Source organism: Chanodichthys erythropterus, chromosome 22, assembly GCF_024489055.1.
Source record: "Chanodichthys erythropterus isolate Z2021 chromosome 22, ASM2448905v1, whole genome shotgun sequence".
NCBI lineage: Eukaryota > Metazoa > Chordata > Actinopteri > Cypriniformes > Xenocyprididae > Chanodichthys > Chanodichthys erythropterus.
In genome coordinates this window covers 34971733-34985106 of record NC_090242.1, presented here as the reverse complement: position 1 = coordinate 34985106, position 13374 = coordinate 34971733, and the positions used below count along the sequence as shown (strand labels likewise).

Sequence of the window (13374 nt, the reverse complement as noted above, 5' to 3'; positions counted from 1 at the left end):
AAAATATCTTACTCAGGACAGAACTAAACAAAACATAACATGCATTTTGTATGATCTCTCTTATTTTGTTAAAATAATTATAATTTTCACAGATTCTGCAAGAGGTTCACAAACTTTTTCTTTCCACTGTATTTTCTATGGCCTAACCCAACCTCTGACCCCTAAACCTGCCCATCAAAGAAACATGTAAAGCAGTAGATTTAAATACATTTTATGTAACATGTTTTGGCTGATTTATAAGCCTTTTTAACTAGTGAGGACCAGTAAAATATCTTCATTAGTTGGTTGTCATAATATTTTACAATAAATGAGGACATTTGGCCCTCAAATGTAGAGTATGTACACACACACACACACACACACACACACACACACACACAGACACGCAAACACACATGCACGCATACTGAAACACTCACAGAGAGTGTGTCAACCCTACCCCTAAACCTACCCATCACAGGAAACTGTGCACATTTTTACTCATTCTGTATGATTTATAAGCATTTTGAAAATGGAGACATGGGGTAATGTCCTCATAAATCACCCTCTCCTTGTAATACCCATGTCATTATACAAATTTGTGTCCTGATATGTCACAAATACACGCGCGCACACAAACACATCATCTCTCTCTTTCTCACACACACACACACACACACACACACACACAAAAAACTGCTGAAAGTGCTCAAAGAAGCTTAACTTAGTGCTTGAGGATCATTATGGACTATAATTAAAGGAATAGTCCAGGCTATTTTAATGTTACGGACATCAAAACTATGATATGCATTTTAATGTTTATTCATGGTGTTATGTTGAGCGTGTAGCCGTTAGTTGGTTGAAATCAACAGTATGTCTCAGATGTTTTCCATTGACAATAAGTTGAATAAAAGATGATTTTTGCTCCCATGATCCTGAAATGCACGAGAACAGCAGCCGGTACCTTGCGTGCGGTGGGAGCGAATGATGCTCATGGAACTGATCCAGTCAGGAGAAATCTTGGACACGAGTGAGTAAAGGACCTCCAGACTGGTGGCGTCCACTACCAGGATTTCTGGGTAATGTCCATGGCACAGGAGACGTCCCTCCCTCTGTGTGCCGATTGTGAACTGATAAAACTGCAGGGAGGAGTATTAAATATAAAGTATTATTACAATTTGAAATACTGTTTTCTATGTGAATATAGTAAACTGTAATTTATTCCTGTGATCAAAGCTGAAAATCCAGTCTTCAGTGTCACATGATCCTTCAGAAATCATTTTAATATGCCGATTGGCTGCTATTGAAACATTTCTGATTATTATCTTTTTTTTTTTTTTTTTTTTTTTTTTTTTTTTTTTTTTTTTTATTAACAGACAGACAGACAGATGTACAGACTCTAATAGTGCAGTGACCAACAATCTAGTAGTTCCATAATTCCAGAAGTGAACAAAAAAAAAAAAAAAAAAAAATAAAAAAGGTGTAAATGTATAAGTGTGATGTGTGTGTGTGTGTGTGTGTGTGTGTGTGTGTGTGTGTGTGTGTGTGTGTATGTGTGCCCATTTATTACCATTGTCATCACCATTAACAGCACTCACCCACCATCACCATTCTGGCATTAGTCAAATTTTTTTTTTTTTTTTTTTTTTTGGTCCGATGTAATGATTACCATTGTCACACCACTCTCAATGAATCAATTAATTTCAGCTAGTGATATAATATAATATAATATAATATAATATAGACCTCCCCCCTGCATCTTTTCGGTACCTATGTCCTTTTTTTTTTTTTTTTTTTTTTTTTTTTTGTTATGTGTAGTGTCTAAGGTGCATTAAAAGAAGGGGGACATGGTGCGAGTGTGTCAACCTGGGACAGAGCTGCTGTCCTAGTGCACCACTTCTCGCCTGTCTCACCTGCCTGAGTGTTTGTGAGGTTTTTCAATGTATGTATATATATTTTCTCTTCTACGTTGTGGTGCATTAAAAACACGAGAAGATTAGGGGGGGATTGGAAATAATCCAATGTTTTAAATATAGTGGTGTTGACAATGAAAACCAGGTTAGTTATTCCATAATAGCAATAATAATAATAATAATAATAATAATAATAATAATAATAATGATGATGTTGTTGATGATGACAATGATGATGACAATGGCAATGATAAGAGTGATAAGAGCAACAATAAATACAACAATAATGACAATGATAACAACAAACAATAATAGCAATCATAACATTAACATTAATGAAAGTATGAAAATAATGACAATGATGACAACAGTAACAGCAATGCAGTAATATCTGTGGTTTGATTATAAGGTGGGAGGAGTTGAAGTTGAGGATAGAGAAGGGATTCAGAGTTGTAAGAGGTCAGAAAGTGTTGGATGACAAAGGTCGGTTTCAGATGAATGATTATAGGAGGGAGACGTATATTCAAATGTAATGAAGTCGGTAAGGAGATTTTTCCAGTGGTTAATGTGTATGTTGTTGCGAGTTTTCCAGTTCATGAGGATAGTTTTCTTGGCGATGGTTAGAGCTATTAGGAGAATTTTAAAGTTTATAGATTTATCAGTAATTATTGTGAGGTCCCCTAGCAAGCAGAGAGAGGGCGATAGTGGGATGTGGCAACCCACTAAAGTGGATAGTGACTGTGTTACCTCTTCCCAAAACTGTTTGATGGGAGTGCAGTGCCAGGTTGCATGGATGTATGTATCTGTGGATTTCTGACTGCAATGTGTGCAAATTTCTGATGTAAAACCCATTTTAGCTAATCTATTGCCCGTGTAATGTGTTCTGTGAAGTGTTTTGTATTGTATTAATTGAAGATTAGCATTTTTGGACATAAGATAGATGTTTTTGCAGATTTGGGTCCAGAAGTTGGCATCAGGAGCTATTGAGAGATCATTTTCCCATTTTATTGTTGGCAAGTATATGGTCTGAAGTTGATTTGAAATGATTTTGTATATTTTAGAGAGAAGTTTCTTTGGGGATGGAATGTTAACCAAGTCTGATATTGCGGGTGGAAGTTCTAAGTTTGTGGCTCTGATGTTTATTTTTGCCAGAACAGAAGATTTGATTTGTAGGTATTTTAAAAATTCATTGCTCCTGATGCCAAACTCCTGGGCCAACTGCGGAAATGTTGTTAATGTGTTGGATTTGAAAATATGTTTAATGTGAGTGATACCTTTTTCAGCCCATGTGCGGAAGTTCAGTATTTTTTTATTGCTTATGAAGTCAGGATTGTTCCACAGTGGGGTGAGGTTAGACGGAACTAGTATAGAATTTGTGATTTGGTGAAATTTCCACCAGGCTGTCAGAGTGGAATTTATTGTTACAGCATTAAAACATGTGTGTTGTTTGATTGATTTAGAAAGGAATGGTATGTCAGCTATATTTAATTCTTTGCATAGTGACTGTTCTATATCTAGCCATATAATATCGGATTGGGTGGGGTGGATCCATTTGTATATGTATTGCAGTTGGTTAGCCATTGAGTAGTAATGAAAGTTTGGTGCTTCTAGTCCTCCTTGAGCCTTATTTTTTTGTAGTGTAGCGAGTTTTATCCTTGGCGTTTTATTTTTCCAGTAGAAGTGAGTGATAATGGAGTCTAGTGATTTAAACCAGGTGAGTGTGGGGTGGGTTGGAATCATTGAGAATAGATAATTGATTTTTGGTAAAATTGTCATCTTTATTGCCGCTATCCTGCCAATTATGGAGATTGGAAGGTTGAGCCATCGAAGCAAGTCATCTTCTATTTTTTTTAGCATCATTTCTGATTATTATCAATGTTGAAAACAGTTAATATTTTTGAGGAAACTGTCATGCGTTTTATTTTTCAGGATTCTTTGATGATTTATATAAACTGAATTATATAAAAACAGATGTTTTGGTACCCTCTTTTACTTTGTGCTTATGGGAATATATTTTAAATAGAAATTATTATTTATGTTATTTTTGTCAAAATATCTATTACTTCAGTCAGTGTTGATCGTTGGTCTCATGATGTTGGAAAGTTTTCTATATGTAAACTGTATAGAGAATATCCTCATTTAGATACGTGTGTGTGTGTGTGTGTGTGTGTTTGTTACCTGTATACCGGTGTGTGCACAGGCCAGTTTGGTGAACTCAATGCAGCGTCCATCACTGACGTCCCATAAACACATTTCCCTGTGACAAATCATATAAATCTAACATTTAATGTGCAGAAACACACATTACACAGTCTAAACACATTGTTATCTTAGGGTGTGTTCACACTTGTAGTTCGTTTCTCTTGGTTCTTTTGGTCCAGAGCAAAAAAGAAAATGGTTTGCTTAGCATTCACATTGTCATTTTTAAGACTTGACCTAAAAATACAAAACAAAAACGCTTTTATGACGTATATTTTGCAAACATACTGAACATACAAAACAATGCTGTGTGCTAAATATGCTTGATGTATGTGTGTACTTATGATGGTATTTCTACCAGCTGAGAGCTGTAAAGGAGTCAATCATCCTCCATCACACACAAACAAAGATGGGTTGGGATGCCAGTGTTTATGCTCATTCAAATTAACTGCACTAACAGAGCAATCGCACCAGAGTGAGTTTACATCAAACCAAACCTGCCGAGTGTGAACACACCCTTACAGCACAGTAGAGCCCATGACAAACACACACTCACCCGCTCTCAGAGGCGCTGACGAGGTATGGTTTGTCACTTCCTGCGCTGGCCTTGGACAGACAGGTGACTGAGGCCGTGTGTCCAAACAGCAGAGCACGGGGATTGATCTAAACACACAGACACTCATCAAATAACACTGAGCGTTTATTACAGCTGCAGGATTCTGGAAAAATTGAGAATCACAATTTTCTGAATAGATAACAATACAACATGTAACTTACTGAAGGTTCCGATAAAATGTTACTTGCTTAAGTCTATTTAAAAATATTTAATTAATTTGACTTTTTGTTTTAAAAAAAATTGGTTTGAATGATGATTAAATGACTCACTCGTAAAGACTTCACTTGATTCATTACTGGATTAATCAGAATTTTTAAACAGTTCTCTTGAATGAATGAATGATTCAGTGACTCGCTCATAAGGACTTCACTTGATTCATTACTGAATGAATCAGCATTTTTAAACAAATCTCTTGAATGAATGATTCCATGACTCGCTCATAAAGACTTAATTTGTTTCATTACTGGATGAATCAGTCTTTTTGAACAAATCTCTTGAATGAATGAATGATTCAGTGACTCACTCATAAGGACTTCACTTGATTCATTACTGGATGAATCAGCATTTTTAAACAAATCTCTTGAATGAATGGTTCAATGACTCACTCATAAGGGCTGTTTCTCAATTCCAAGAACGCAGAGAACGGACTTGCGTCCTCGTGGAGTCCGGTCTTGCCAGGCGACCTTGAAAGAACGATCTCGGAAGGACGCGAGGACAGAGAACGCATCATTTGAGAATTGAGATGTGCTGCGATCTTGTTGCTCAACTGACACACTGACCGTCCCAGCATATTATAAGTGGCTAATGCACAGTAAATACAACATCACAAACAAATGTCATAACCTGTTCAAAAAAAATATTTCATATAATTATAGACATTGTTTTCATATAATTATCTTTTATTTCACCGCGTGTATTTATGAAAATGAGTAGCCTTTGGCTGTTATGCTTTGTCAATGTTAAGATTATTTTTTATATGTCAATAAAAATACTGCAGGCTTTCTTCAGGTTATTATTAAAATTAAGCAAAACAAACGGTTTACTTTCACGAGCCGTCACGTATTTGCAAGCTTGTAGCTGGAATCTCACGAGAACTTCAAAGCTTACAGGCTTCCGTACGTCGACCGCCGCAGCATCTTCTGGGATTTTTAATGGTTCGATTCCCTCAAGTTAGCATTCGATGCATCCTCGATATCATGAACACATCCGGGTACTTTCATGCGTCCTCCGTTCTTGCGTTCTTGAGTATTGGAATGAACTTCGGCGGTTGATGATGACGTAAAGCAAGAACACAAGGACGCAAGATCGCTGAAGAACGCATATTGAGAAACAGTCAAGGACTTCACTTCTTTCATTACTGGATGAATCAGTGTTTTTGAACAAATCCTGAATGAATGATTCAATGACAAATACACATTTTAACATTCTCTTGTCGCCACCTACTGGCATAACAATGCAATTGATACAATCTATATTTGAAGCTTCAATTTACTTACAAAAGTTGATCTACTCTATTTTGATCATTACTGTTAGACATCAGTGTTTATATCTGAACTATAAACTTTTATCCCAGTACTTCTGTGATAATATGAATTATTGTTAAACAGAAATAATGACACTGTGTGGTTAAAAAGTCTGTTTATGAAGTTGTTTCATATCTATACATGACAACAGATCTCTCTGGGTCAGAACGCAGATCTGAATGTTTGCTGTGATCGTACTTGACAAAGGTTTAATAGAGACAGGAGAGTCGCTGTCATTTAGGATTAAGATCACATGGGTGTTTGAATAGAGATTGTGATCTTTTAACGATTAATCATGCAGCTCTGGCGTTCATTAACCTTTATGATGTTCTAAACCAGTATGACTTTCTTTATTCCATAGAACAGAAAAAATTATCTTTGGCAGAGTGTCCGAGCTTCTGTTTTCACATATTTGTATGGAAGACGGCAGGAAAACATCCTGCTAAACACAAGTCCCACGGAAGAAAGAAAGTCATTCAGGTTTGGAATGACAAAAAAGACATTCATGACCTCGCTGTGACCTCTCACCTCCAGCTCAGAAGTCATGTCCCAGATGCAGATCTGTCCATCATGGCAGCCGGTGATGATGGTGGCCAGATCGTCCATCACCAGCAGGCTGGAGATACAGTGAGTGGGTGCATTGCGGCCCCACAGAACTATGGGTAATACCAGACTGGTTCCTGTCATGTTTTCTGCGATACTGAAACGAGAAAGAGAGAGCAAAAGAAAACAGTAATAAAACAGACAAAGTCACATTGTTGGAAATTCTCAAAACACAAAAATGAGGAACTTCAAGAGAAACAAACCCAGGTGAAAACAAAAGGCCTGAAATTAATTATATTACATATACAAATATATACACAACTGTTCAAAAGTTTGGGGTCAGTAAGATTTTTTTAATGTTTTAAAAGAAGTATCTTCTGCTCACCAAGCCTGCATTTATTTGATTAAAAATACTCACAAAAACAGTAATATTGTGAAATATTATTCCAATTTAAAATATCTGTTTTCTATTTGAATATATATAGTAAAGTGTCGTTTATTCCAGTGAGCAAAGCTGATTTTTCAGCATCATTACTCCAGTCTTCAGTGTCACATGATCCTTCAGAAATCATTCTAATATGATGATTTGATTCTCAAGAAACATTTATGATTATTATCAATGTTGAAAACAGTTATTTACATTTTTATTTCATGATGCTATGATGAATAGAAAGTTCAAAAGAACAGCATTTGTCTAAAATCTAAATCTTTTGTAACATTAAACACTACCGTTCAAAAATGTTGGTGTCAGTAAGAATTTTTTAAATTAATCAATACTTTTATTCATCAAGGATGAGTTAAACTGATCAAAAGTTACAGTAAAGACAATTATAATTTTAGAAAATATTCTATTTTAAATAAATGCTGTTCTTTTAAACTTTCTATTCATCGAAGAATTGTGAAAAAAAATGTGTACACAACTGTTTTCAACATTGATAATAATAATGAATTTTCTTGAGCATCAAATCAGCATATTAGATTGATTTCTGAAGGATCATGTGACACTAAAGACTGGAGTAATGTATGCAACCAAAATGTGAACAGTTCTTACAGTATATACATCTTGAGCATGTCTATTCACAAAAATGTTCTGATATTTATATAAAGCACCTTATTTATGATATGTTTGGATTGGAGTAGCACACTAGCATACTACTCATACTACACTATTCCTACAGTATACAGTATGCATGATAGATAGATAGATAGATAGATAGATAGATAGATAGATAGATAGATAGATAGATAGATAGATAGATAGATAGATAGATAGATAGATAGATAGATAGATAGATAGATAGATAGATAGAAATTATCTATCTATCTATCTATCTATCTATCTATCTATCTATCTATCTATCTATCTATCTATCTATCTATCTATCCCACAGTATACAAATACTATAGAGTAAACAACACATAAGAAAGGACAGAGAACATGTTTCCAACTAAAGCAAAAGAACAGATCACTCAAATTTCACTGGGATTCAGATCATGATTGACAAACATCACAGATTAACCTCAAACTGACAATCAAAATCAATATCCGTCAGTTAAAACACTTTTAATGTGTTGCTAAGTTCACATGATGATGGGTTCAACCGACAATAAAATCTGACCTCCATGTGATATGAAAGTGGAGCACAACTGTAGACTGAACTGGTAATTAAAATCACACCAGAATCGAAGCAGGATTCAGACGGACACAGTGTGCACGTTATATAACGAACAGATAAACGAACATCAATGATTCTGTCTGTAAGTACTATTGAACACTTCTATAAGTGCTAGCCCAATAAAACACGACAAAACAAGCTTTTAACATTAACCATTGCTGCTAGTTTCTGTTTGTATAATGAAAATGAAACCAGATTAATTCAGATATACATATCCATAACCCAAAATCATTTGAATAAGCAATATATAAATGACAACTTCATTGGTTTTCCAAAGTGTTTAAGAATTAAATGAGAGCATTGTTCAATGAACCCACCTTGAAGCTTCAGTTCAATTCAACTGTATTGAAATAAATATAAAAAACACATCAATGATTCAAACACACATATATAAAACTGACTGACTTTACCTGACATGCTTGCGTTTCCTCAAAGTACACCTGAACCTGTGAAACACGTGTTTAATTTTCACTAAATGAACCAACTTCATCCTGAAATTATTCCTTTGCTGGTTTAGAAACAATAATGCGTTTTCCCGACCCTGCCGTCTCTCTCGGTCTGTCTGACACACTCACAACAGCAGATGAATCAAACCAAACCCTTTCAAAGTAATCAATAAGCGTTCATCCGCACACAACCAATGGATTCACAAGGTTTCTGATCTTTCTGAAAGTCAACAGCACAGACATCACTATATACTAATATTTTATGATATCAGCCAAATATGTGGAAATATCTTTTTTATTTTTTTTTATTTTATGCATTTAACACCAATGCCTTAAAGGAACACTCCACTTTTTTGAAAATAGGCTCATATTTCAACTCCCCTAGAGTTGAGTTTTACCGTTTTCGAATCCATTCAGCTGATCTTTGGGTTTGGCGGTACCACATTTAGCATATCTTAGTATAGTTCATTGAATCTGATTAGACCGTTAGCATCTCGCCAAAATGAGAGTATAGCCATATCGACCAAGAAAATCACAACTTTCATTTTCCGTCAGTCTTAGTACACAATGTAACTGCAGTAGAGTCAAGTTTTAAATAGGAAAAATATCGAAACACTTTGGTCATTTTTGAGCGAGATGCTAACAGTCTAATCAGATTCAATGAACTATGCTAAGCTATGCTAAAAGTGGTACCACCAAACCCAGAGATCGTCAACTGTTGATTTTTATCAACTGTTTAAAGGTGCCCAAGAATGCTTTTTCACAAGATGTAATATAAGTCTAAGGTGTCTCCTGAATGTGTCTGTGAAGTTTCAGCTCAAAATACCCCATAGATTTTTTTTAACTGCCTATTTTGGGTCATCATTAACTATACACTGATTTTGGCAGCGCGCCGCCCCTTTAATTCGCGTGCTCCCTGCCACATGAGCTCTCAACTATATTACAGTGCATTTACAAAGTTCACACAGCTAATATAACCCTCAAATGGATCTTTACAAGATGTTTGTCATGCATGCTGTATGCATGCTTCGAATTATGTGAGTAAAGTATGTATTTTGATGTTTACATTTGATTCTCTATAAGTTTGAGGCTGTGCTCCATGGCTAACGGCTAATGCTACACTGTTGGAGAGATTTATAAAGAATGAAGTTGTGTTTATGCACTATACAGACTGCAAGTGTTTAAAAATGAAAATAGCGACAACTCTTGTCTCTGTGAATACAGTAATAAACGATGGTAACTTTAACCACATTTAACAGTACATTAGCAACATGCTAACGAAACATTTAGAAAGACAATTTACAAATATAACTAAAAATATCATGATATCATGGATCATGTCAGTTATTATTGCTCCATCTGCCATTTTTCGCTGTTGTTCTTGCTTGCTTACCTTGTCTGTGCACAGATCCAGACCTTAATTCTGCCTTTCCTTGTGTAATGCGTCGAACATGGCATATATGCAAATATTGGGGGCATACATATTAATGATCCCGACTGTTACGTAACAGTCGGTGTTATGTTGAGATCCCCGTGTTTTCTGGAAGTCTTTTAAACAAATGAGATTTACATAAGAAAGCAATGGAGTTTGAAACTCAATGTATGTCTTTTCCATGTACTGAAGTCTTGTTATACAACTATGCCAAGGTAAATTCAAATTTTGATTCTAGGGCACCTTTAACTCTAGGGCAGTTGGAAAATGAGCCTATTTTCAAAAAAAGTGTGTTCCTTTAAATCTGTCAATGTACAATAAGCATCTGTTTTCAAATACTTTTGGAGAAATTTGAGTAAAATTGTTAACATAGTCGTACACAATCAAATAACACCCTTAATAAAGGTAATATCCATAATAAACAAAACAAACTGCTGCTGAGTATGCTTTACTGCACTAAATCCATTATACAACATAAAATATGACCATGTGCCAGAAAAAACAAAAGCAAAGCCAAAGGAGTTTGTGTGTGTGTGTTTGTGTGTGTGTCTATACTTTATATATATATATATATATATATATATATAGAGAGAGAGAGAGAGAGAGAGAGAGAGAGAGAGAGAGAGAGAGAGACAGACAGATTCTGTCTGGGCCAAAACATAATTACTGTATGGATCAAAAAATGTACAGTGGGTCTATCCAATGATGAACTGTCCAATTGCTGATTAGGAAACATGTTTCAAAACAATCACTAATGTTGGAAACTATACAATTCTGTTTAGTGGCACTGAAATTACACACTTTAGCTTTTAATAGTTCAAAATGAAAGCTCATTTTCATGTCTGTCAGCATCAACAGTGGATATAATTCATTTATTTGGACTGAAAACCACCTTCCTGTACATTTTGAGCTGCAAAAAAGCCATACATGTTTATAGTGTACATGTATATAGCATGTTTGTATATAGCACACATGAATAGGTGTAGCTTTATGTTTGTGTATGATATTAATGTGTTTAGTGTTTGTGCACACATATATGGATTCTGTTATCTCCATTATGTGTTCGTTGTGCATATGAATACTGTGAATGACTGTCAGTGTGTATGTTTGTGTGGAGATATCGTGTGTATATTGACCTCTGGCCCGTTCATCAGTGTGTTTATCATCATTATTATATGACAGCGCGTCTCTATCGGTGTCCAGTTGTGTGACTGACTGAATGTCGGTGTGTGTTTTACTCACCGGAGCCGGTCTTTATTGTCTCATGTTCGTTATGTCGTTGATTTTATGAAAATATCGCAGCGACTGCGCGTTAATTCCGCAGCGGCTCCCTGATCAGCTGACGGGCGCACGCTCGTGCGTGATTGCGTCACGCGGCGACGTCACAGCGACGTCACAGATACGGCTTCCACTGCCCCCCAGTGTCTTGCTAAGTTGCTACAGGAAGACTTTAAACTAAGAAACGACTAAGAAATGTTTCTAGTCAAGATAACACTTTTTACACATATTTATAATACTGTGAACATTCAAATATATTTAAATCATAATACACGTCTAGTTGATACATTTATAGAGGTAGCTAAATATTCATCGCTACATATTTTCATGAATAGTTTTTTGCAGAATTGTTTAAAAATAATGTTTAAGGAAATACATTCGGTTTTTATACAGAGAACACTTGTATAAATGTGTGAAACGAGTTAAATCCGAAACAGTCACAAGTAATATGAAAGAAAAAAATGCTAAATATTAGATCAAATTATGACAGAATCGCATTCATATGAATAATTTGTAATTAAAGGTTTACATTAATCATTTAAAACATTTAGTAGGCTTGCAAATGCAAACATCAAAAAAACAAACAAAAAAAAAATTGCTTTTTAGCTTTAGCGAGAGTAATTTTGACTGTTGATTCAAAAAGATCCCGAAAGAGGCGCGAGTACATAAATAAACCCCTCATCATGTCTGACATGGAGAAATTTCAACGTTGCTTCAACATTAATTGAGTATGTAAAATTTGTTGAACATCACACTGCAGTTCCATTTCTACATGAACCCCACTCACCATTTGCGAACAAAGTCGCGCCAATTCGAGTTCAAATCTGTGAACTGTAATCACCTCAGAGAACCAAACTACCGTAAGTCTATGTTTTCTTTAAAACTATAAGTGTTAATTCTATTTTTTTTTTAAGGTCTAGGCCTACTATGTAATCTAGCGCGAGAGGGACATCTTTATAAGTTTTATTTTTTGTTTGTTCACAAAAAAAAAAAAGAAAAAAAAAAACGAGGTCAAAGCCTACGGCTCTCGAGGAACACAGGGTGAGTTAAATTAAATTTATTCTGAATTTTAATTTTTTGAGTGAACTTATACTGAACCCTATGGAGGTCTGCTATTTCTGCCATAAGAAAAACTTATTCTTTGGTAAATATCGAAATCGAAATTATGACTTTAAATGAAGGATCCAGAAGGGGGTTTCTGTAGCGAAAAAAATCTGCTAAGTATAAGCTGTGCTATAAGTCATTATGGCATATAAAGTAAAAATTTCTACTTATTTATCTCATTTGGCTATTTGATCTCAGTTGATTTAGTAGGCTATGTCATAATTTCGACTTTTTGTGTCATAATTTTTACATAGAAAGTCCTTAAAGTAATAGTTATGACTTAGTATGCCATAATTTCGACTTTTTGTCATAATTTCGACTTTTTAATGTGATAATTATGACTAGTATGTCATAATTAAGATTTACCAATACAATATTTTCTTTTTTTTTTTTCTTTTTAAAAAAGGGGCTTTCATTTAGAACATTAATTTAAGAACCGACCCATGAAGAAACATTCAATATACTTCATTCACATTTTTAATGTCAATTTACAGAATCACATGTTGTAACTTTATAGAAATGTATTTACTACATTGATGACTAGTAGTCACAAACGTGAGGAAACATAAGTAAATTCTTCAGTATGTTCAAGATCTTTTAATATTGGATGTTGCTGCTGTTCTCATTGCCATCCATTAAATGTGGGGGGGGGGGGGTATGGGGGG

At 35.0% G+C, this 13374-nt stretch overlaps 1 protein-coding gene across 5 annotated transcripts in view; it reads right to left on the bottom strand.

Moving 5' to 3' along the window:
• LOC137012176 (WD repeat-containing protein 7) overlaps positions 1-11708 on the bottom strand; it is a 117130-nt gene extending 105422 nt beyond the window's left edge. For 2 of the 5 annotated variants that reach the window (XM_067375289.1, XM_067375287.1), the window contains exons 1-5: positions 8860-8978; positions 6759-6930; positions 4648-4754; positions 4071-4149; positions 944-1118 (exon numbers count right to left, since the gene is read on the bottom strand). In XM_067375289.1, coding sequence (XP_067231390.1) covers positions 944-1118; positions 4071-4149; positions 4648-4754; positions 6759-6930; positions 8860-8939 — 613 coding nt within the window. In that variant the 5' untranslated portion in view covers positions 8940-8978. Of the gene's footprint in view, positions 1-943; positions 1119-4070; positions 4150-4647; positions 4755-6758; positions 6931-8859; positions 8980-11569 lie in introns of those variants that run through there. The other 3 variants (XM_067375288.1, XM_067375286.1, XM_067375290.1) reach the window with 3 other exon arrangements.
• Between the last annotated feature and the right edge of the window lie 1666 nt (positions 11709-13374).